A 22438-nucleotide genomic window follows, 5' to 3' on the forward strand; every position below is an offset into this window, starting at 1 on the left:
TGATTCCTCCTGCTTTGTTTTTATTCCTGAGTAATGTCTTGGCTATTCGAGGTTTTTTCTGATTCCATATAAAATGAAGTATTATTTTTTCAAGGATTGCTATTTTAAAGGGTATTCATACTTAGAATTTCCAAATTGGCCTTTATAATGGTTGTACTAATCTGTTTTCCCACCTTTGTGAAGTTTCAGTGTTGTGACTGTGGGACATCAAGTCACTGTAGGCCATTATGGATCTGGAACTCAGCAGAGACTTGCTTAGTCACAGATTTAGGATGGTTAGCATAGAGACATTACAAAGAAACTTCACTGAATTGGATTACAGGTTAGTACACCTGTACAGAGGGCTGAGGAGGTGTAGTACCCACTCAAATGCTGCTGAGGCCAGCCCTTCAGAGAAATACTCAGAAAGACTGAAATTCTAGCTAGTATAATTTGAAATTATTTTTTTGCCTGCTTCATTGAAACCCTAGGATAAACAAGATACTTTGTTTTATTCTATCTTCAAGTGACAAACTTCCTAATAGCGTTTGAGTTTTATCCTTTTCGTGAGTAGAAGATGCTTTTACATTTGGTTTTAAACCATTTCAAATCTCAAGAAAAAAAGGTAAAGATAGATTACAAATGTAATGTATTATAGTAGACTACATTAGAATAGAAGATCACTCTGGCCTCAAAATTCATTGTGCATTGTCACAGTTCTTATAATACATAGAGAAGTCACCAGTGTCTGTGGAAATAAAAAAAAGTACTCAAAAAGAATAAAAGCAATGAAACATAGGGGAGAAATGATGTTACTTGTTAACTATAGGAAAAATTTTTCTGAATTCTACTTATATTTATAATTATTAAGCAGAATTTGCTGAAATATAGTATCTATTTTTATTTGGATATAGCAAACCTGCATGACTTTTTTGTAAGACATCTTTTTAACATGTATACTCACTACTTTAATGATCATTTATGGAAGTATATGACCATATGGTGTAACTGAATTAGTAATAAAGTTATACATGTGTGAGTTTTTAGTTTTGTGAGCAGTCTGTTTCTTATCACTTTTTCCCCCCACAGGCTGAAGAAAATCTTGGTATGGTGATGATCTTTACTCTAGTGACAGCTGTGCAAGAAAAATTAAATGAAATAGTAGATCAGATAAAAACTAGAAGAGAAGAAGAAAAGAAACAGAAAGAAAAAGAAGCCGAAGAAGCTGAAAAGGTACATTTAAAAGACTTGTTTTAGTTTGTTATCCTTTAGATCTCTTGTTGGTTGGGTGGTTGGGCTTATTTTTGATAATTTCAGTCACTGACCTTTTTTTTGAAATCACAGAAGTGAATAAAAGTAAATTTTAGTAAAATTTTTGTAAGAGTGAGATTTTAGAGAAGTCCCTCATTTCGTTGGTGGCATGAGTATCGAGTGATAAGCAATAAAGGTTAGTAAAACTTGTGCACATAAGACCCAGAAATATAAATGATCTCTCCTATGGTATAGACTTTAGAAGCCACTGCTACAGTGATTTCAGTAGTTAACTAAATGTAAAGAAAACCTGAAATTCTGAAATGAAGTGAAGCTTTAATTTGGTATTATGAATTGATACGTGTTCAAAACAGTAATGACCGTGTCAGCTGTCTCCCTAACAATGAAGAGCTGTAGTAAATACAGTAAATGCATTACATATTAACTTCAGCTATTTTTAGATAACAGTTAAAAACAAACTTTATCAGAGTAAGTTGCTAAAACCAATCAAGCAGAAATCAGATGAAATATTCCAAAACATCAAACATAAAATTTTCTGAATTTCTCTAATAAGGGGTTGTGTTTATTTGTTTAGATGATTCCTTAGGCTTTATTTTTCAAACTCCTGTCTCATCAGTCAAGTGACGTATGTCATTGTTTATTTTCTAAGCAATTATTCCATGGCACTCCTGTTACAATTGAGAATTTCTTAAATTGGAAGGCTAAGTTTGATGCAGAACTTCTGGAAATTAAAAAGAAACGGATGAAAGAAGAAGAACAAGCAGGAAAAAATAAATTAAGTGGTATGATTCTCACTCTCATTCCAGTTCTTCCCAACTTGTATCATTTCTAACATAGCAGAATGCCATTTGGGCAGATGTCTGTATAAAGATAATATACTTAGGCATCTAGGACAAAAAGAAAAGACATACCTACTTGACAGTCTTTTTTCACAATTAAATATAAATATTATAATTGTCCTCAGATATGGAAACATTCATGGTCACAGGTTTTATAAGTGATAGAGTCAAACTTATTTGGTTTTTTGGGAATCTAAGGTAGACTAGGTCTTCATTTGTTCCATTTTAATGGAAATATAAAGGTATCGAAATTGACAAAATCAAGTTTTCAACCTTGTTTTCTTAGATTATTTAATATTTCTTTTTTCTTTTCTTTTCTTTTTTTTTCCCCCCCAATAGAATCTCAGTCTGTTGCCCTGGCTAGAGTGCAATAGTATCATCATAGCTTACTACATTTTTTTAAGGGTTGTAGGAAAGATGCAGAAATACTGTGCCATTTGAATTAAAAATACTTATTTCTTTTAGGGAAACAGTTATTTGAAACAGATCATAATCTTGACACATCTGATATCCAGTTCTTGGAGGATGGTAAGATAATATTAGAATTCCACTTGTATAAAATGTGCAGTCTTTAATTTTAAGCCATGAAAGTCAGAGCTTTAATTTTAATTAATGTAAATTTTTTTTCCTAAAGCTGTTAAAAAATACATTTTGAAGAATAACTTTCCATAGTTGATCAGTTTGTACATTTGAAATGAATTTTGTAATTCTATAGCAATATATTTTTAAAATTTTGTAATAACTGAAATAGTATCAAAGATAGCAGTAGATAGACGTACTAGTCCAGGCTTAAGGAGGGAAGCTCTTCACATTGGAAGGCTGTATTTAAGAAACTTCAGTTAGGTTTACTTACAGATATACATTATGGTAAAAATCTAACTACTCTGTGCTTATAATTTCAAAAAATGAAAACTACTTGTTAATCTTAAAGTTAACCTTTTAATGAGTTAGTTGTGTCTGCTTTTTCTTGAAGAGCATTTGAATATTTGGTGGTGGCATGTAGGTCTGCAGTTTCAGTTAACTCTTTAGAAGGGTATGTCAGTCATTTGTGACCCTAAGCGCTTCTTGATTTGAGTTGAGTAGGAGAATGTAGATTTGCAGCAGTAAGTGGTTGAAAAGCAAGAAAGCAACAAGGAGAGGAAGTAACTGGCCCAAGGTCTTACTGCTTTTGAGTGGCAGAGCTAGGATTTAAACTCAGAGACTGAGCCTCCAGATCCCTGCTATCCCCATTACACCAAGCTTCCCTCCTGACTGTCCTAAAAATATTGACTTGCCTTTCTCTTTCACTCAATAGTTCTGAAATAAGTAATCCATTTAGGTGGGGTGCTCTGCTCCACTGGCTGTTCCAAGACCCATGTTCTCTAATTTATTGTTTGTTCCTCCTCCCTCAGGGGTACCACTATCTGACACAGTAGCTGCTGGTGGTTTAATTTTAATTAATTTAAAGGAAAAAAAGGCAATGAAACATTTTGGAGGCATGTTGCTTAGAGATTTTACTGTCTTTTTCCATATGTTGGTTGGATATTCTTTAGCATCAAACCATGACTTTAAAATGTCATCTACTGGGGTGGCACCTGTGGCTCAAAGGAATAGAGCACTGACTCCATATGCTGGAGATGGTGGGTTCAAGCCCAGCCCCGGCCAAAAACTGCAAAAAAAAATGTCATCTACGTAGAACTCAATCAATTCCATCTGTAGTTCTTCTGGAGCCTTGGAGATGTCAACTAGGAGGCTTCATGAAATGCTGATTTGAGTATGATGTCATTTTTAAAGTCAGTGACTTTTCATTGTATTCTACAATTAGTAGGTCTGCAACAGGTCTGTATTTTCACATGATTCACATATATTATACTGATCATCAGTGACCTTTGCTATCTGGGGAAACTGTTCATCCAAAGTGTCCTTTTGAAGAAGTGTTTTGAAAACAATATTTATCAAAGTGCTTGGGTTTTTTTGCTACTTCTCATATATAGACTTAGAAATATTCAAGTCATTTTAATTTGACAAGATACCACACAGAAATGCTGCCTTCTTATAGAAATCTTTCAAATATTCACGTTGCTGATTCTGTTCTTTGTAAAATTTAACTATTCTCAACAGATAAATTTTGGCTAACTCCTGTCTCTGCGTTAGTTAATGCACTTTAGAATGACATGGAAAATCCATACTGATTACCTTATTGTTTAACTTTAGCATGTTATGAAGCTGAGGATGCATAAATACAGTTACCAATACTTATAACTTGTTGGGAAGTGTCACTTAACATAGCTTTAGCATGGAGATTTTGCAGATGCAAGATACAGTGAAAAGATGTAAGAGCATCTGGATCTGTTAATCACTTTTTTATGTGTCCAATAAACCCTTCACTGGGAGAGTGCAGATGTTTAATGCACAGCCTAGGTATTATTTCCTGTAGGCCTTAGACATTTAGTCTTAGACACTGTTACTGAAGGCATACTGTGAGGGAACTGGGTGAGAGTAAAGGTCAAGTTCAATCTGTCAATTAGATAACAAAGATAGCTGAGCTTTAATGATGTGCTTATCTGCCACTATTAGAAGAGACAACTGTCATCCGTGGCCAGTGATAATGAAGTTTGTATAACCAGGGCAACATATCATCGTCTTCAACTTACAGTGTGCCACATTAAAAGCATTAATTCTAATAAGACTTGTTTTATTTTTTTTTTTAATAACTGGACTTTATGAAAACATGAAGTTACTCTTAAAATGTTAGTCCCTATTGACTAACATGGATTGTTGCTGATATATTTGGAGTAGTAGCTTGGGATTTTATTACTCATGTCTCACGTGAAGATGTAGAAGTTTCTGTTTGGTACTACCAGTGAGTTTTATCTTTTGTTCCTGAGTGTAAGACCGAAGGTAAAATTCTTTTCCTTTTGTAGCTGGAAACAATGTGGAAGTAGACGAGTCCTTGTTCCAGGAAATGGATGACTTGGAGCTGGAGGATGATGAGGATGATCCAGACTACAATCCTGCTGACCCGGGGAGTGACTCAACTGACTGAGGGACTGTCCCCATCTGCAGAGAGGCTTGACTGCCACAGCATCTGTGGCTATGCTCGGAGGGTTTTGATTTTCCTTTCTTTTTTTCTAAGAAAAAATAATTTTCAGGAGAATATCTTCTGATAGCTTTCATCATTGAACTTAATAAACTGACCTTAAAATTTCAAAAATAAGATGTTCAGTTCTTCTTATTGGTGAGCGGAAGTTTGCATATTTAAAAAGTACTTAGTTTTGGAGAGAAAGATCCTGCCTGTCACACCAAGACTTGAAGGTAGGCTGCACCTGGCACATTTGGGTTTACACGAGAAATTGAAACGACTCTGAATTTCTGTGCTGCAGTCAGTGGATTCCCATTGTCACTAATACAAAGTATGAAAAGACTGAGGTGACTAGAATATTAAAGCTTCTGGATTCTTGCCTCCAGACACAATAAATTTAAGTGTTAACAAAACCAGAAGCTCATTATGACCCGGATTACAATGGACTTTAATCTTTGTCTTAGTTCATTTTGTGTCACAATAACAGAATACCTAAGGTGGTATTCTTTAATTAATTAATTAATTTATTTATTTTTTTATTTTTTTTTATTTTTTTGAGATGGAGCCTCAAGCTATCCCCCTGGGTAGAGTGCTGTGGCATCACAGCTCACAGCAACCTCCAACTCCAGGGCTCAACCCAGTCTCCTGCCTCATCTTTAATTTATTTAAAAAAAAAAAAGTTAAAAGGTTTATTTGGCTTGTTATTCTTGATGGCTGAAAAGTTTGGAATTGGACAAGTGGTAAGGGCGTCAAGGTGAAGGGGCAAAGGGAAGTCCTACACGCAGAGATCTATGTGAGAAAAGCAGCAAGGCAATGGCTTCAGGGGGGTATCAGGCTTTTTTTAAAAAAGAAAAAAATTCATCTCATTTGGGAACTAACAACTCACTCACCCCTTCCTTCCGAGGAGGAGGACATTAATCTGTTTATGAGGGATCCACCCTTATAACTGAAACACCACAACGCCGAGGGTTAAATTTCAACCAAGGATTTGGAGGGGACAAATATCCAAATCATAACAGTATTTTAGTAGTATTTGAGTCAGAATTATTTGTGGGATTTTTAAAAGGTATGCATTATAAAAACTAGGCCCTCCTCAGATTAGATTCATAAATCCTGTGTGAATCTTAAAACTGTAACATCTGATACCACAATAAGATGAGAACCATTGTCCTGCAGTTGTGACATGTAAATATTTTGATACTCATTTTCTGCCTCTTGTCTAATTAACAAGTCTGAATTGGTCTGAATTCTTGTAATTGTACATTGTCTACAAGAGAAACACACCTTCACATCCATGCATGTGTGAGACCATGATGATAATTTGGGATGATTGACTTGGTGGTTCAGGTAGGAGAACCAAGCTTCATACAAGTTACTTCAACCCAATGGGAAATAACTTGTGCTATTATAAAATTTTAAAACTACTATAAATAGCTGCCTTCACTCAAAAATACATAGGCCACATACCCATAACACAACAATATCAATCCCACATTTATTTTTGGAGATGGACCTTATAAGAAAAGCAAATTATTTAAGATAAAATTGTTAGTTTTTAGTACTTTTCAAAGAATCTTAGGCTCCCAGAAACTTGGATCGCAGAGCAATAGAATGGAATAGGAGTAACGTTCACTGCTTTGCAGAGGGAAATCGAGAAGTTTGTGTTGTGTGAGATTGTTCTTTTTCTAAGGAGGCACGCTTTTAGAAGCTGATCCACAGATGCCTAAGAACCTGGAAGAAGCCATTTAATTAAGGTTAAAAAAAGCAATGGTGAGGAAAGTGATGCTGAAGTCAATGAAGATTTAACTTTGAGGTGTCAAGAATCAGACCCCCTCCCCTTCACTTAATATTTTAGGATAAGTTTTATACATTTCCTTCAGGTGTTGAAGTGTATTTCCACCTTTGCCATTTCAGAACCTAAAGACAGAACCCAATGATAAAATTAAGACAACCTTGTTAGCTCTAATGATACTCCCAAGTATTTTTACCTGCAATGAATATTACCTTTACTATTGGCTTTGTACTCTCAGAATTAACCTAAGACTATGCTTCTCAAATGGGAACACACATTCTCTAAGGATGTGCAACAGGATGACTGGGGGCTATTTGATGGAATAATTGGCCCATCTTAGATTATCAGTTTTTTGTTTTTTTGATAGAAAGTCTCACTTTGTCTCCCTTGTAGAGTGCTGTGGCGTCATAGCTCCTGGCAACCTCAAACTCTTGGGCTTAAGTGATTCCCTTGCCTCAGCTTCCCGAGTAGCCCGGACTACAGGCACCCACCACAACGCCTGGCTATTTTTAGAGATGGGGTCTCGCTCTTGTTCAGGCTGGTCTGGAACCTGTGAGTTTAGGCAATCCACCCGCCTTTGCCTCCCAAAGTGCTAGGATTACAGGCGTGAGCCACCACCCCAGCCCTGTTTATTTGCTTTAATGTGCCAGACAAGTCACATGATTGGAGAACTGTAGGGAGTGATTTTAGAAAGACACCATTGAGTGGCAGGAACGTTAGAAGAGAAGACATGAAGTATAAGTGTGGGTGACATCAGTTTTCTGCTTTTGGATCTGTGTAAGGGTAACAGGAAAGAATGCTTCTCAGAGGTATATATTTGCGTTTTAGTGAAGTTTCATGTAACCTTTCAAGATACTGGTGTCAGAGAATGGATAATAGGGTCATTTTAGTTGTTAGGCAAACTCATCAAAGAACTTTTAAGTTGTCATCAAAAAATGACTAATTTTAATTTTACATCTAAAAATAATTTCCATTATTTAGTGTTACTGAATGAATCTCAATTCAATTTTCATTTTTTCTTTTATTTATTATTTTTTTTTATTGTTGAGGAGTCATTGAGGGCACAGAGAACCAGGTTGCATTGATTGCATTTGTTAGGTAAAGTATTGACACCATGGATACCATAGTAAAAATGTCACAAATTTGCTTTGCAGTTGTTGATAGGGAATGATCCCTTTAAAAGATCTATTAAATAAGCAACCTTATTGAGCTACTCTTTATCGTCAAAGTGAGCAGTTTATTCAATTAGTGTATTTTATTTAGTGCTACTATGCGCCAGTCTTTCTTTGTGGTATTGTGAATATCCTTAGGAAGGACAGTCAGCCCTGAGTTTTAGTATTCTGACAAGCACCTTACCCATTTGTAGCAATGCCAACAGATTTATTATGTAATAGACCAACCTTTTAAAGTCATTCCCCAACATACGTGAGCCCCACTCCCATCACGAGTGCTGCTGTCCATGGTTCTGAACCATCAATATTAACTAGCATATGGTTGTTACTCTTCGTCCTATGACGCACCAAAATATCATAGGAATACTGAACCAAGGGAGGAGAAAAAGAGGGAAAGGAGATAGGGGGAATTGTGAGAGAGAGGAGAGGAGGGAGAGAGAGGAAGAGGCTGTTGGCAAAAGCACAGACCAAGAGAAGAAAAGTGAGAACAAACGGTCTAATGACGTTTTCACATAACTGAGGTAAAATACGAGGAAGGGAGAGAGGGGTTATACTTAGTCCACCGAAGTATTTTTATTTCTTTACACACTTAACATGATGAGTTTTTAAGTAATTGTTTTGTTTTTGCCATTTCTGCTACACATTTACTTATCTTCAGATACACTTCCTAGACTTTCTTACAGCTAGTGCCCCATCTCTAAGTCGTTCTCTTTGAAAGCACAGCCTCCATTGATTTTCTTGACTTCATCCCCTGCACAAAGATGAAGGGTATTTAGTTCTGAAAATCCTATACAGTCAAAACAATTAGGTCGATAACAAACAATGCACCATTGATTTGTTGACTGAAAATAATTTGGAAACAAAAGAAAACATATTTTAAAAGGTAAGTTTTTTTTTTAAAGTGTCACAAAAAGTAAAGGTAAAATATTTACTGAGGATAAAGTGTTACAAAACTACCTTATGAAGCTCCTCTACACCAATACTAAGAGAAAAGTTGACAGTAATAACCAAATTTACATTTGAGAAATGATAGTTGTGATGAACTTGGCCTTTCAAAGTCATTTTAATCAAAACCAATTTTTAAATCACTTTCAATAAACTAGTTTTCAATTTCTAAGTTTTTCAGTCAAATTTCCTGGGGAAAAATAGTTGCTAGGCGCCCTCCAGAAAGTAAGACTAGAAAGTCATGTTGGAGCTGTACTGTGGAAGGCCAAGGAAGTAGGGTGGGAGCAGAAGTCATGTCAACCACATACTGAACGGTATTCTGTGCAAAGGAACCCTTTCTACTACATGTATTATTGAAAAACTACTAACCTGCTATTTTATCAATTAAGTCATTTAGAAATTAACAGTTTTCTTACTACTACAACTGTATCTTTAAAACACCAATAAAAGTGCCACATCACTGCTTGCATCAATTGTAAGGTCATCTACTAGTTCTTCAGTGTGCTTTTGAGAAGAGGGATGGAGCTGAAAAGTGCTTTGGGTTTTATTAAAAGACAAAACTATGACAATCCTAAATCTCAGATTTTTAAATAACATTTATATTGTTTGAATGTGGGCATTTTTCTACTTATATAAGATAAAAGCAGCACCTATTTATATAGGAAAATCAAAATGGAAAAATACATTAGAACATTCATAATCGTTCCACTTAAATAATCGGATCCTGATGTCTAGTTGCATAAGTCCCCAGGCCCCTTTCTAGTCATTTCTGTCAAAAGCGGGACCACTATGTATACTTGATGATGGGCCTTGTCTGTCTGCTCCCCTACTTGGTGTTATAATAGTGCTAGAATAATCACTAGCAGAGATCAGGCACTCTGTACATATCTGTTGAGTGTGTAAATAAATGAGCCATTTTCTACTACTGCTCTGTAACATACTGTAATTTTTAAAATACACCAATTGCTTTATAGATTGGGATAAATAAATTGAATGTGACAAAAGGAGCATTCCATCCCCCACAATTTAGAAAAACAGATGAAAATACTTAAAGTTCTACAATGCTTTGGAAAATTGTCTCTGTCACACACACATACACTTCATCCTGAGTGTACCAGTATTTTTTTTTGCCATATAATTTTACATTTATTCTTTTTTATTATTAAATCATAGCTGTGTACATTAATGCAATTATAGGGTACAATGTGCTGGTTTTATATACAAGTTGAAATATTTTCATCAAACTGCTTAACATAGCCTTCATCTCATTTTCTTAGTTATTGTGTTAAGACATTTATAATCTACACTTAGTAGATTTAACATGTACCCTTGTGAAATGCACCATAGGTGTAGTCCCACCAATCACCCTCCCTCCCCCCATCCTCTCCCTCCTATCCCTTCCCCCTCCTCTTTCCCCTTCATCTTGGACTGTAGTTGGGTTACAGCTTTCATATGGAAGTGTGGGTGTTTATAAATTGGTTTCACAGTAGGGCTGAGTACATTGGATACTTTTTCTTCCATTCTTGAGATACTTTGCTAAGAAGAATATGTTCCAGCTCCATCCATGTAAACATAAAAGAGGTAAAGTATCCATCTTTTTTAAGGCTGCATAATATTCCATGGTGTACATATACCACAATTTATTAATCCACTTGTGGGTTGATGGGCACTTGGGCTTCTTCCATGACTTAGCAATCATGAATTGGGCTGCAATAAACATTCTGGTGCAAATATCTTGGTTATAAAGTGATTTTTGGTCTTCTGGATATATACCTAGTAAAGGAATTGCAGGATCAAATGGCAGGTCTATTTTTAGATCCCTAAGTGTTCTCCAAACATCTTTCCAAAAGGAATGTATTAGTTTGCATTCCCGCCAGCAGCACAGAAGCATTCCCTTTTCTCCACATCCACGCAACATCTGTGGTTCTGGATTTTGTGATGTGGGTTAATCTTACTGGAGTTAGATGATATCTCCAAGTAGTTTTGATTTGCATTTCTCTGATGATTAAGAATGATGAACATTTTTTCATGTGTCTGTAGGCCGTGTGCCTATCTTCTTCAGAGAAGTTTCTATTCAAGTCCCTTGCCCACCCTGAGATGGGACCACTTGTTCTTTTCTTGCTAATACATTTGAGTTGTCTGTGGATTCTTGTTATTAAACCTTTGTCAGAGACATAACCTGCAAATATCTTCTCCCATTCTGGGGCTGTCTGCTTGCTTTATGTACTGTGTTCTTGACTGTGCAGAAGCTTTTTAGTTTGATCAGATCCCAGTAATGTATTTTTGGTATTGCTTTAATTGCTCAGGGGGTCCTCCTCATAAGATATTCTCCCAAGCCAATTTCTTCAAGTGTTTTCCCTGAACTTTCTTCTAGTATTTTTATAATTTCATGCCTTGAGTTTAAATCTTTTATCCAGTGAGAGTCTATCTTTGTTAATGGTGAAAAGTGGGGGGTCCAGTTTCAGTCCTGTACAGGTTGCCAGCCAGTTCTCCCAGCACCATTTGTTAAATAGGGAATCTTTTCCCCACTCAGTGTTTTTAATTGGCTTGTCAAAGATCAGGTAATGGTAGGTAGCTGGATTCATCTCTTGGCTCTCTATTCTGCTCCATACATCTACTTCTCTGTTTTTGTGCCGGTACTATGCTGTTTTGATTACTATCAATTTGTAATATAGTCTGAGGTCTGGTAACATAATTTCTCCTGCTTTGTTTTTATTTCTGAGTAATGTCTTTGCTATTCGAGGTTTTTTTTTCTGATTCCATATAAAATGAAGTATTATTTTTTCTAGATCTTTAAAATATGACAGTGGAGCTTTAATGGGGATTGCATTAAAGTTATATATTGCTTTGGGTAATATGGACATTTTAACAATGTTCATTCTTCCCCACCATGAGCATGGTATGTTTTTCCATTTGTTAAGATCTTCAGCTATTTCTTTTCTCAAAGTTTCATAGTTCTCTTCATAGAGATCTTTCATGTCCTTTGTTAGGTAAACTCCCAAATATTTCATCTTTTTTGGCACTACTGTAAAAGGAATAGAGTCCTTGACTGTTTTTTTCAGCTTGCCTATTGTTGGTATATATTAAAGGCTACAGATTTCTGAGTATTGGCTTTGTAATCTGAGACACTGATGTATTCCTTGATCACTTCTAAGAGTTTTGTAGTTGAGTGCCTGAGGTTTTCCAGATGTACAATCATATCATCTGTGAAGAGGGAAAGTTTGATCTCCTCTGACCCTATATGGATACCCTTGATCATCTTTTCTTGCCTGATTGCAATAGCTAAGACTTCCATTACAATGTTGAAAAGCAGTGGAGATAATGGGCAACCTTGCCTGGTTCCTGATCAGAGTGGAAATGATTTCAATTTAACTCCATTCAATATGATATTAGCTGTGGGTTTGCTGTAGATGGCCTCTATTAGTTTAAGAAATACCAATTTTCTTAAGTGTTCTGATCATAAAAGGATCCTGGATAGTATCAAAAGCTTTTTCTGTCTTGATTGAAAGAATGATATGGTCTTTGTTTTTTATTTTGTTTATGTGATGTATTATATTTATAGATTTATGTATGTTGAGCCATCCTTGAGACCCTGGGATAAAACCTACTTGGTCATGGTGTATAATTTGTTTGATGTATTGCTGGATTCTGTTTGCTAGGATCTTATTGAATATTTTTGCATCTATATTCATTAAAGATATTGGTCTATAATTTTCTTTTGTTGTTGGGTCTTTTCCTCGTTTGGGGATCAGAGTGATATTTGCTTCATAGAATGTGTTGGGAAGTATTCCTTCTTTTTTATGCTTTGCAAAAGGTTATGTAGTATAGGTACTAGTTCCTTTTTAAAGGTTTGGTAGAATTCTGATGTGAAGCCATTTGGTCCCAGACTCTTTTGGAGGGGATATTTCATATAGTTGATGTTATTTCAGTACTTGATATAGGTCTGTTCAACATTTCTAATTTTTTTCTGGGTCTAGGAAGGTGGCGTGCTTCCAAGTATTGGTCAATTTCTTTCAGATTTTTGTATTTCTGAGAATAGAGTTCTTTGTAGTATTCATTAAGAATTTTTTGAATTTCTGACGTGCCTGTTGTTATTCAGCCTTTGTCATTTCTGATTTATGAAATTAGGGATTTTAATTTTCTATTTCTCATTAGGCTAGCCAAGGGTTTATCTATTTTGTTAAACTTTTCAAAAAAACATCTTTTTGATTCATTGATCTTTTGAATAATTCTTTTGTTTTCAATTTCATTTAATTCAGCTCTAATTTTGGTTATTTCTTTCCTTGTGCTGGGTTTGGGGTTGGAGTGTTCTTCCTCTTCCAGTTGCTCAAGATGTTCCATTAAGGTGTTGACTTCCTCTCTTTCCGTTCTCTTAAGGAAGGCTTGCAGCACTATAAATTTCCCTCTTAGGACTGCCTTTGCAGTATCCCAGAGGTTCTGATAATTCATATATTCATTATCATTCTGTTCCAAAAACTTGGTAATTTCCTTCTTAATGTCTTCTTTGACTCAGCTATCTTTCAGCATAAAGTTATTTAGTTTCCATGTCTTTGTATGAGTATGCAGATTCCGGTTATTGGTGAGTTCAACTTTTATTCCATGATGATCTGAGAAAATACAACAAATAATTTTTATTCTTTTAAATGTGCTGAGGTTAGCCTTATGACATAAGATGTGATTAATTTTGGAGGATGTTCCATGGGCAGAGGAGAAGAATGTGTATTCAATTTTGTTAGGATGAAACGTTCTGTAGATGTCTATTAAATTCAACTGTTGTATGGGGAAAATTTATGTCCCAAATTTCTTTGCTTAGTTTCTTCTTGGAGGATCTATCCAACACTGCCAAAGATGTGTTAAAATCTCTGACTATTATGGTGCTGGAAGATATCAAATTGTTCATGTCTGTTAGGGTCTTGCTTATAAATTGAGGAGAATTTTGGGTGGGTGAATAAATATTAATAATTTATATCTCATCATGTTGAGTGTTTCTCTTAACAAATATGAAGTGATCATCCTTGTCTGTCCTTACTTTTGTTGGTTTGAAGCCTAATGTATCTGCAAATAAAATTGCGACTCTTGCTTTTTTCTGTTTTCCATTTACCTGGATTATAATTATCCATCCCTTCACCCTGAGTTTATGTTTATCCTTTAAGATAAAATGAAGTTCTTGTATGCAGCAGATATCTTGCCTGAGTTTTTATATCCAATCAGCCAACCTGTGCCTCTTTAGCAGACAATTTAAGCCATTCACATTAATTGAGAGTATTGATAAACCTGGTAGTATTTTGGATGTCAAGTTTTTTGAAAGACCAGTGGATATTTTTAGTCCTCTCACCACTGTGGAAGTTGGGTTTTGATCAATAATTTCTGAGTGAGTTTACTTTGGTGGTAGAACATTATAGTGCTCATTATGGAGGAGAGGTCTGAGAATATCTTGAAGAGCTGGTTTAGTTATGGAAAATTTTTTCAACATGTGAATGTCATTAAAGTATTTGAATTATCCATCATAAATGAAACTCAGTTTAGCTGGATACAGGATCCTGGGCTGAAAGTTATTTTGTTTTAGGAAATTGAAAGTTGATGACCATCCTCTTCTGGCTTGAAAAGTTTCAGCAGAAAGATCTGCAGTCATTCTAATATTTTTCCCCTTGTAGGTTATGATTTTCTTATGTCTGGCTGCTTGCAGGATTTTCTCCTTCATATTAACTTTGGTGAAGTTAATTACAATGTGTCTAGGGGATGCTTTATTTGGATTGAGTCGTGCTGGGGTTCTGAAACTGTCTGCTATCTGAATTTCAGTATATCTTGCCATGTTTAGAAAGTTTTCCTCTAAAATCTCTTGGAGTAGAGCATCTATGCCTTTCAGATCATTCTCATCACCTTCAGGAATTCCAATAAGGCAAATGTTTGCTTTTTTGGAGTGGTCCCAAAACTGTCTCAGGGAATGATCTGTCTGTCTTTGCTCTCCACTTCTCTTCATCTTAATCGTTCGGGAGCATTTAAAAGCTTTGTCTTCGATGTCTGAGATCCTTCCTTCTGCCTGCTCCATCCTATCACTGAGAGATTCTACTATACTTCTTAGGTCTTTGAGGGATGCAACTTCTTGTCTCAATTTGTCAAAATCTTTGGTGATTTTGTCTTTGAAATCATTGAATTCTTGAGCCAATGTTTGAATTACTCCTTGAACTTCTAATTCCAATTTTACTTCAATCCTGTTAATCTTATTTGCTATCCAAATTCTCAACACAATTTCTGACAGCTCAGCTCAGCCATGTGTTTATGAATAGGATCTTCTGTTACATCTCCTTTGTCATACCTTGGGGGAGTTTATCTACTCTGGTTATTCATGTTGTCTGAGTTTTTCCCTGATTCCACCCCATGGTTATTTTTCATTTGTTTAAAGAGGCTAGTAAGGTGGATTTAAATTTAGGGCTCATGGAGATGTAATTAATTAGCCCTTTACCAGAGTACTGGGACTGGTGACTATGGCTTTTCCTCTACAGCTTTACCAAGGTCCTGTTCAGTACTCCAGGCTGAGACTCCGGGGACCCGCTTGGTATGATGGGGCTAACTGGTTCTGTCTTGTATTTAGCTAGATTCTGACCAATCCTAGTGGATCAGTGACTTTGGTTTGAAATCTCAGCTATGGACTAATACAACCAATTAAGACACCCTGCCCCCCACTGGCAATAACTGGGAGAGGAGAATAAGACCCTCCCTCTACAACACAACCAGGGTATAAGCATGGGGGAATCCCCAGGTGATTGGTACAGCTCAAGAGTTCTAAGCCAATTGTCCTAGTCAGCACAAACACAGATCAAGTGTGAGAGTTCAAAAGGTCTCCAGCAACTGTATAGCTGGGGTCAATTGGCAGCTCAAGTGTTACTCACTCTGGTGGTCCATGGAGTCAGAGGGGCTCACCGAGCAAAATAATTATTCAAGGGGGCTGGGCCTCTTTTCCCACTTTGCATCACCATCACCCCCAGTCACTGATTACCCCCCAGGGCTGCAGCCCAGCTCTCTCTAATACTCAAGTATACCAGGGATTTGCACCTAAGTCAAAGAAGAGACAATGCCTCCCTGACTGGGCCATCTCACTGTGCAACCTGCAGGTAGGACTAGTTCATGGTGATTCCCTCTGGTAATCACTGGAAACTGGGATGTGTTCAACCTGTGTCTGTGCCCCACCAGGGGTTATCGTTTGGGGTTCTCTCCCTCAGACACCACACCTCTGCCTTAGCCACACTCCACCTCTGGAAACCCTGCAGGTCAGGTCAGGTTCTCTCCATGTTCCACAGACTGGGGAGGTGTCTCTCCCAAATTTGACCCCAGTGGAAGGGACCATGGTGCTGCCACCACTATCGGGGTGGGGCTACCACTGCACCAGTATTTTTTTTAAAAATAAAATCAGTAACTAAAATATTAATTTATAAGAATATTCTGCCTAAAATTTACCTGTGAGCCAATTTGTTTTATGCATTTGGTCAAATTATATTTAGTTAGATTATTCTCAAACTTTATGCTGACAGCTAGGCAATGGGATAATACGAGATGGGAGATGTATTCTTTTCCTGAGGAATTCCCTCATTTCTGCATGGATAAAATACAATACTGGATGAAAACTCACAGGATGGTGCAATACCACACAGGAGGGATATCTAAGTTACCTTGGAATTAGGGTGGCTTGGGGAGACTTCTCAAAAGAAGTGCCTGAGATAGGAGCTGTTTTATTTTGCTTTATATTTTTAGCCTTGTAAAGAATCTATATAAATATTTTTTGTTGCATGAATACATGAAATCATGCTGAGATACAGGATAATATGTTAAATGATGTTGCTGGGACTTAAGCTAGAAGGAAAAATAAAAGTTAAAGAAGCATTTATGTGAGAAGAAATGAAGAAGTAGAAACGCTTTTAAAAATCAAAAAAATTCCTAGAAAATAAGAGAAAGAAAATTGGAATTATGGGAGATTGAGATCAGAGAAAAAAAGAGAGAGAGAATTTAATATTTCTTTTCTTTTCTTTTTCTTTTTTTTTTTTTTTTTTGAGGTAGAGTGTCATGGTATCACAGCTTGCAGCAACCTCAAACTCTTGGGCTTAAGCAATTCTCTTACCTCAGACTCCCAAGTAGCTGGGACTACAGGTGCCCACCACAATGCCCAGCTATTGTTGTTGTTGTTGTCATTGTTGTTTTTTTAACTGGCTTGGAATGCACCAGCTTCGGTGTATGTGACTGGTGCCATAACCACTGTGCTACGGGAACCGAGCCAAGAATTTAATATTTCTCAGAGCCTCTTTCAGATAATGACAAGTTCCAGACTGGTTCTGTAAGGTTCAAGATGGCTGAAATGAGGTAAAGTAATAGCATTAATAAAATTAATAAGTCATGAGGATAGAATGCTGAGAATGAGTTATATTTGGAACACTGAAGTTGCCAAGATGTGTTAGCTCTTAGATATCAGTTGATCTTAACTCAAAAGGTAAAAAAGCAGTCATAATCTTACATTTCTATGATTTTTTTTTTTTTTTTTTTTGAGACAAGTGTCACTATGTTGCCCCGGCTGGCCACAAACTCCTGGGCTAAAGTGATAGTCCTCCTTCAGCCTCCTGAGTAGTTGGGACTACACACATGTGCCAGTGCATTCAGCCAAATTCCTATAATTTGTGCCTGATTTAAAAGGTGAAATTATGAATTAAAGGACTCAGAAATGATTTACTTTGATTAGATGCCTCCTAAGTGGCTTATTAAAGAAAAGAGTAAATAAGAAAAGAAAAAAGCTATGATATTTAGATTTTCGAGATTTCCTGCTAAAAATGTACAAAAAGGGAAACAAATGTATTTTCTACACTTCTGTGGGAAAGGCAAATGGTGTTTGCTGGTGGCCTGGGCAGAGTACAGAGCTCACTGTGAATGTTTGTGCAAAATTGTGCCTTTAGGAATAAATATCTCTGAACTTTTTTTTTTTTTTTTTTGAGACAGAGTCTTACTCTATCACCCTGGGTAGATAACATACAGCAACCTTAAACTCTTATGTTCAAGCAATCCTCTTGCCTCAGCCTCCCAAATAGCTGGGACTACAGGCACCTGCCACAACACCCATCTGTTTTTTAGAGACAGGCTCTTGCTCAGACTGGTCTCACTCAACTCATGAGCTCAAGCAATACACCTGTCTCAGCCTCCCAGAGTGCTAGGATTACAGGCACGAGCCACTGCACTCAGCCTGGACTTCTTAAATATATCAGATTGAAAAGATCCTGAGTTAATTCACCTAAACATTAAAAGAACAGGCTTTTTGACTTCAAACAAAATTTTCCTCAGGAGAAAATGATCTTCCTATACTGAAACAAAGTGGCTGGTAGTAGGCCAGGGAATTTAAATTGTCTTGGTATTAACTTGAAGTCACAATGTTACATTAGAGGAGTTAGTGACCTTTATCTAAAGGTTTAACTTTTTTTTTAAGGTGAAAAGGAAGACTTGAGAATAAGAAGATATTGAGTATAGAAAATTATCCCCCCCCCCATGACTACATAGAGCATATATAACTCTTTTACCAAGCTGTAGCATAATTAGATGAGATAAAACAACTAAAGTCCTACATGTGAACTTGTATCATCCCTGGGAAGCGTCTCCTCAGGAACAAATCACATAGCTAGTGAGTAATCAGAGAGAACAGAATCATTCTGGCCTTGCAGTTATACTTCAAGAATGTTAAGTGTCAGCCATCCATCAAAGTGACAGCAGTGCTCATGCTGGAGCAAATGTTATGAATGTCTCTAATTTTTGACTCCCCTGTCAGTTGGCCACCCTGGAAAAGTAGCCTCAAATAAGCTCATGCTTGAGTTTATCTGACATGGCTGAGAAGGGGAGAAATGAGATTTATGTGTACTTTATTCTGAATTACCATATGATACGAATACATTATTATCATTAAATAAGAAGTTTTTGTTCATGATAGAGTCCCTTTTGCTAATCAGAAGGTATACTCTTTACAATGCTTGTACTGTATGTAAATAATGTTAAATTTAAACACTTAATCTATCAACCAAACTGAGTATGTCTGCAAAGTGGTGTGTTCACGAGTGCCACCTAGTGGATGTAATATTTATCGCGTTCTAGCCACCAGTACAATTGAACCATGGCTGGCTCCAGGTGGGGAAGGGGCCAAACCCAAAAACAGATGAAGGAAAAATTTACCCTCCATATTGATGACTCCTTTCAGTTTGTCTCCTCTACACAATCTTTCTGCCTTTGTTTACTTCTTAGTATCCTTAAATAGTTGTATAATTTGGTATTTAGAGTTTCCAAATGTTTGAGGGATGGGCTCAAAGGGGCTTACACTACTAAGGACTGTAACTTGAGGGAGAGAGCATTCATTCTAAGCTTTTGTGGAACATGGGATAACCACACAAAGCTTAAAGGTCCTCTAGACTGGACTGATTTCACATACAATTATGACCATCAAGCAGGTTTCTCTTTCTTCTTGCACAGCTAATATTTCTGTATAGGGTGACAGATACCTAAGTTTCTCCTTGGAACCTGCTCTTTCTTGGGTTTCCTGCTTAACCCTACTTGAGTCCTTGCTTTCTACAGGTTATAACTGTACTGCATTTAAACCTCACCTCAGTCCCCATTTAGACAAAGTTCCAGAGATGAGAGATTCTTCTTCTTCTTCTTTTTTTAGTTACTCAAATAAACTGGCAATAAAGTGATTCTTTATTTATAATCTCTTAATTATTGCCATTGAAAGGAGAATAGATGGCGGTGCCTGTGGCTCAAGAAGTAGGGCACTAGCCCCATATCCTGGAGGTGGTGGGTTCAAACCTAGCCCCAGCCAAAAGAAAAAAAAAAATCTGCTAAAAAGAAGAAGAAGAAGAAGAGGAAAGAAAAGAGAATAGATATTCTTGAGTGATGACCTAAGAGTCTGAAACTTTCTCATATGAATATAAACCAATTTGCATATTTTTGCAATGAAATAAAAATAGGTATAAATGAAAGTTTATATTCTTCATCTAGCCTCTCTTAAGAGTTCTGTGTATTTCAGGATCCATAGAAATTTTTGACTTAAGTAACATGACCCATACAATTTCCTAAGCCAGATATAGGGAAGATATTTATTAATACTTGCTATGCCATCCATGACCCTGAAGAAGATCCCTGAAATAAAAAACCGGAAGCAGCCCTGATGGAAACAAATAGTTGAAAAATTAACAAAACAAGATTCAGAGCTGACAAGCAAGACAAAACTGGCATTTCAACATAGGAAAGAACTTATCTAAGAATAGAGACAGGCAGGTGGAACCACAGGTCAGATGGCGCCAGTATTGACCACCCCCTGTAAGAAGTAATTAAGATGTAAATAGAGATTAAGTAAGAATGTTACAATAGAAGCTAAAATTAGATGTAACTTACAGGAGAGATAAGAAGTAGGAGTTTTGGGGAGAGGTGCTGAGCCATTTCCACCTCTCCTCTACTGTTGAGCTTTGTCTTAACTTTGTAGAGCTCTTCTGTGTCTTTCAATAAACTCTGAGTGTCTTACTGTAGTGTGCGCCTTCTTCCAGTTCATCCTGGTTGTCCCATCCCCTTGGAAGAGAGGTTCCAATTGGAGACTCTGGCCAGGGTCCCCCCTGGTGGGTCTGGAAGGGTGCCTCTCCAGAAGGCATGTGGTCAGTAGCCAAATTAGGTGGCAACCAAGGATTTTCTCTGTGCTTTTTCCTAGGAGAGGTCATTGCTGCTGTTACAGAGAGTGGTCCTAGCCAGAGGCTTATTCCAGTCCACCCGTCTGTTTTAGTGCTTGTTGTTTCTTGGTGGTGCATTTTTCAATTCTTTGACTGACCACTCAAGAACCTGAGGTTTAAAGTCCAGTGTGCTTTCATGTTGGTGGCCCTATGGGGAGCTTCTTTTGGGAATTATTTCACTTTCTTCTGGACAGCCAAATGTTGGTAAACAGTAAGATGAATGTCCCTTTTGGAGATGACACAGGCTGTGTTGAGCATGAGCCACAGGGGTAGAGAAGAATCCAGAGTGGCCAACTGAAATGGGAGTGTAGTCCTGCAGGAAAGAGTGGGGCAGGACTTATTTTCCCTAGGTCCTAACCTTTTTCATTGGACTTTTTTCCGTGATTTAGTTTGGAAGTTTATTCTTGTGGGAGGTGAAATAAGGCCTAAGAGGCTGCTCCAAAGATTGGGAAGTTCATTTCATGGTCAGTGGAATTATTTTAGTTATACAGTTCCTTATACATTAACATATCTGGTAGAGGGGTCGATACCATCACCTTATTTGGCAAGTCAAGATGCTTTGTACACCTCCTTGCCTATCCCTTACAAGGAGGTGTGGCAATATACAGTGAGAATGTTAAATCATTTTTCCAAATGTGTCCATCCCCATACCTGAAAATATAGGTTTCTTTTTTCACTTATTGAATTCAGGTATAGAGAGGTAGCTGATTGGATATGCTAAGACAGGTGAGAATGTGTCCAGCAGGGGTCCCCATACTTTAATTTCTATGCCAGGGGAATATCCCCAAATGCAAAGAGAGGCAGTGGATGCTGCCAATCCTCTATAGAGCCTGAAAGATAAGCTGAAATGCCCCCACACTATTACAGCAATGTGTGACCTCTTTATTAACCATGTGTGTTTTAAGGGGACTAGATCAGTGTCAAAAGGCTTGACATTGGATAGAGCACAGGCATTTCTAGCGTACTAGAGGCTGACATACTTTTAGGGGTTGTACCATCTGGATAGCCTTTGGGAATATTGTCCCAGAATTACACCAGCCTATAGCAACTGTTGGTGTCCATGGGCCATTTTTGGCAGACAGGGAAACTGCCAACCCTTCTGTGGACAGAACTGATATCAACTGCAGGGACACTGCTGAGGAGGTGATCCATGGGCAGGGCAGTCCCTGCTGATGACCCACTGGGGGACGCCCTCAGGGAAAGCTGGGGTCTGGGGAGGCAACCCAGAAGCTGGCACTGGACATGGGCTTTTCTCATCCTTCCCCCCAGAGATAGGCAATAGTGCCTCAGTTCCAAAGGCCAACACTCCCACAGGCTGCACTGTGAAGCAGTGGAAATCATTTGATCCAGATACCTGAAGAAAAAGTTCCTCTTCTTTTTCTGTTCTGAGGCACGGCCTCAGTACCCCTTGGAGAATGGAGAACATTGGTCAGCCCAGGGAAGTATCAATTGTAACACCATTTTACAATTAGAACTTTGCTGGCTTGGCGCCTGTGGCTCAAGCGGCTAAGGTGCCAGCCACATACACCTAAGGTGGCGGGTTCAAATCCCCAGCCCAGGCCCGCCAAACAACAATGACGGCTGCAACCAAAAAATGGCCAGGCATTGTGGCGGGCGCCTGTAGTCCCAGCTACTTGGGAGGC

At 37.4% G+C, this 22438-nt stretch overlaps 1 protein-coding gene across 2 annotated transcripts in view; it reads left to right on the plus strand.

Moving 5' to 3' along the window:
• Nucleotides 1-5286, plus strand: part of RWDD1 (RWD domain containing 1) — a 22854-nt gene extending 17568 nt beyond the window's left edge. For both annotated transcript variants that reach the window (XM_012806376.1, XM_003781838.2), the window contains 4 exons: nucleotides 1069-1212; nucleotides 1901-2033; nucleotides 2556-2618; nucleotides 4994-5286. In XM_012806376.1, the coding sequence (XP_012661830.1) occupies nucleotides 1087-1212; nucleotides 1901-2033; nucleotides 2556-2618; nucleotides 4994-5115 (444 nt within the window). In that variant the 5' untranslated portion in view covers nucleotides 1069-1086 and the 3' untranslated portion in view covers nucleotides 5116-5286. The remainder of the gene's footprint in view (nucleotides 1-1068; nucleotides 1213-1900; nucleotides 2034-2555; nucleotides 2619-4993) is intronic.
• The last annotated feature ends 17152 nt before the right edge of the window (nucleotides 5287-22438 follow it).

Source organism: Otolemur garnettii, unplaced genomic scaffold, assembly GCF_000181295.1.
Source record: "Otolemur garnettii isolate 467f Iridium unplaced genomic scaffold, OtoGar3 scaffold00002, whole genome shotgun sequence".
NCBI lineage: Eukaryota > Metazoa > Chordata > Mammalia > Primates > Galagidae > Otolemur > Otolemur garnettii.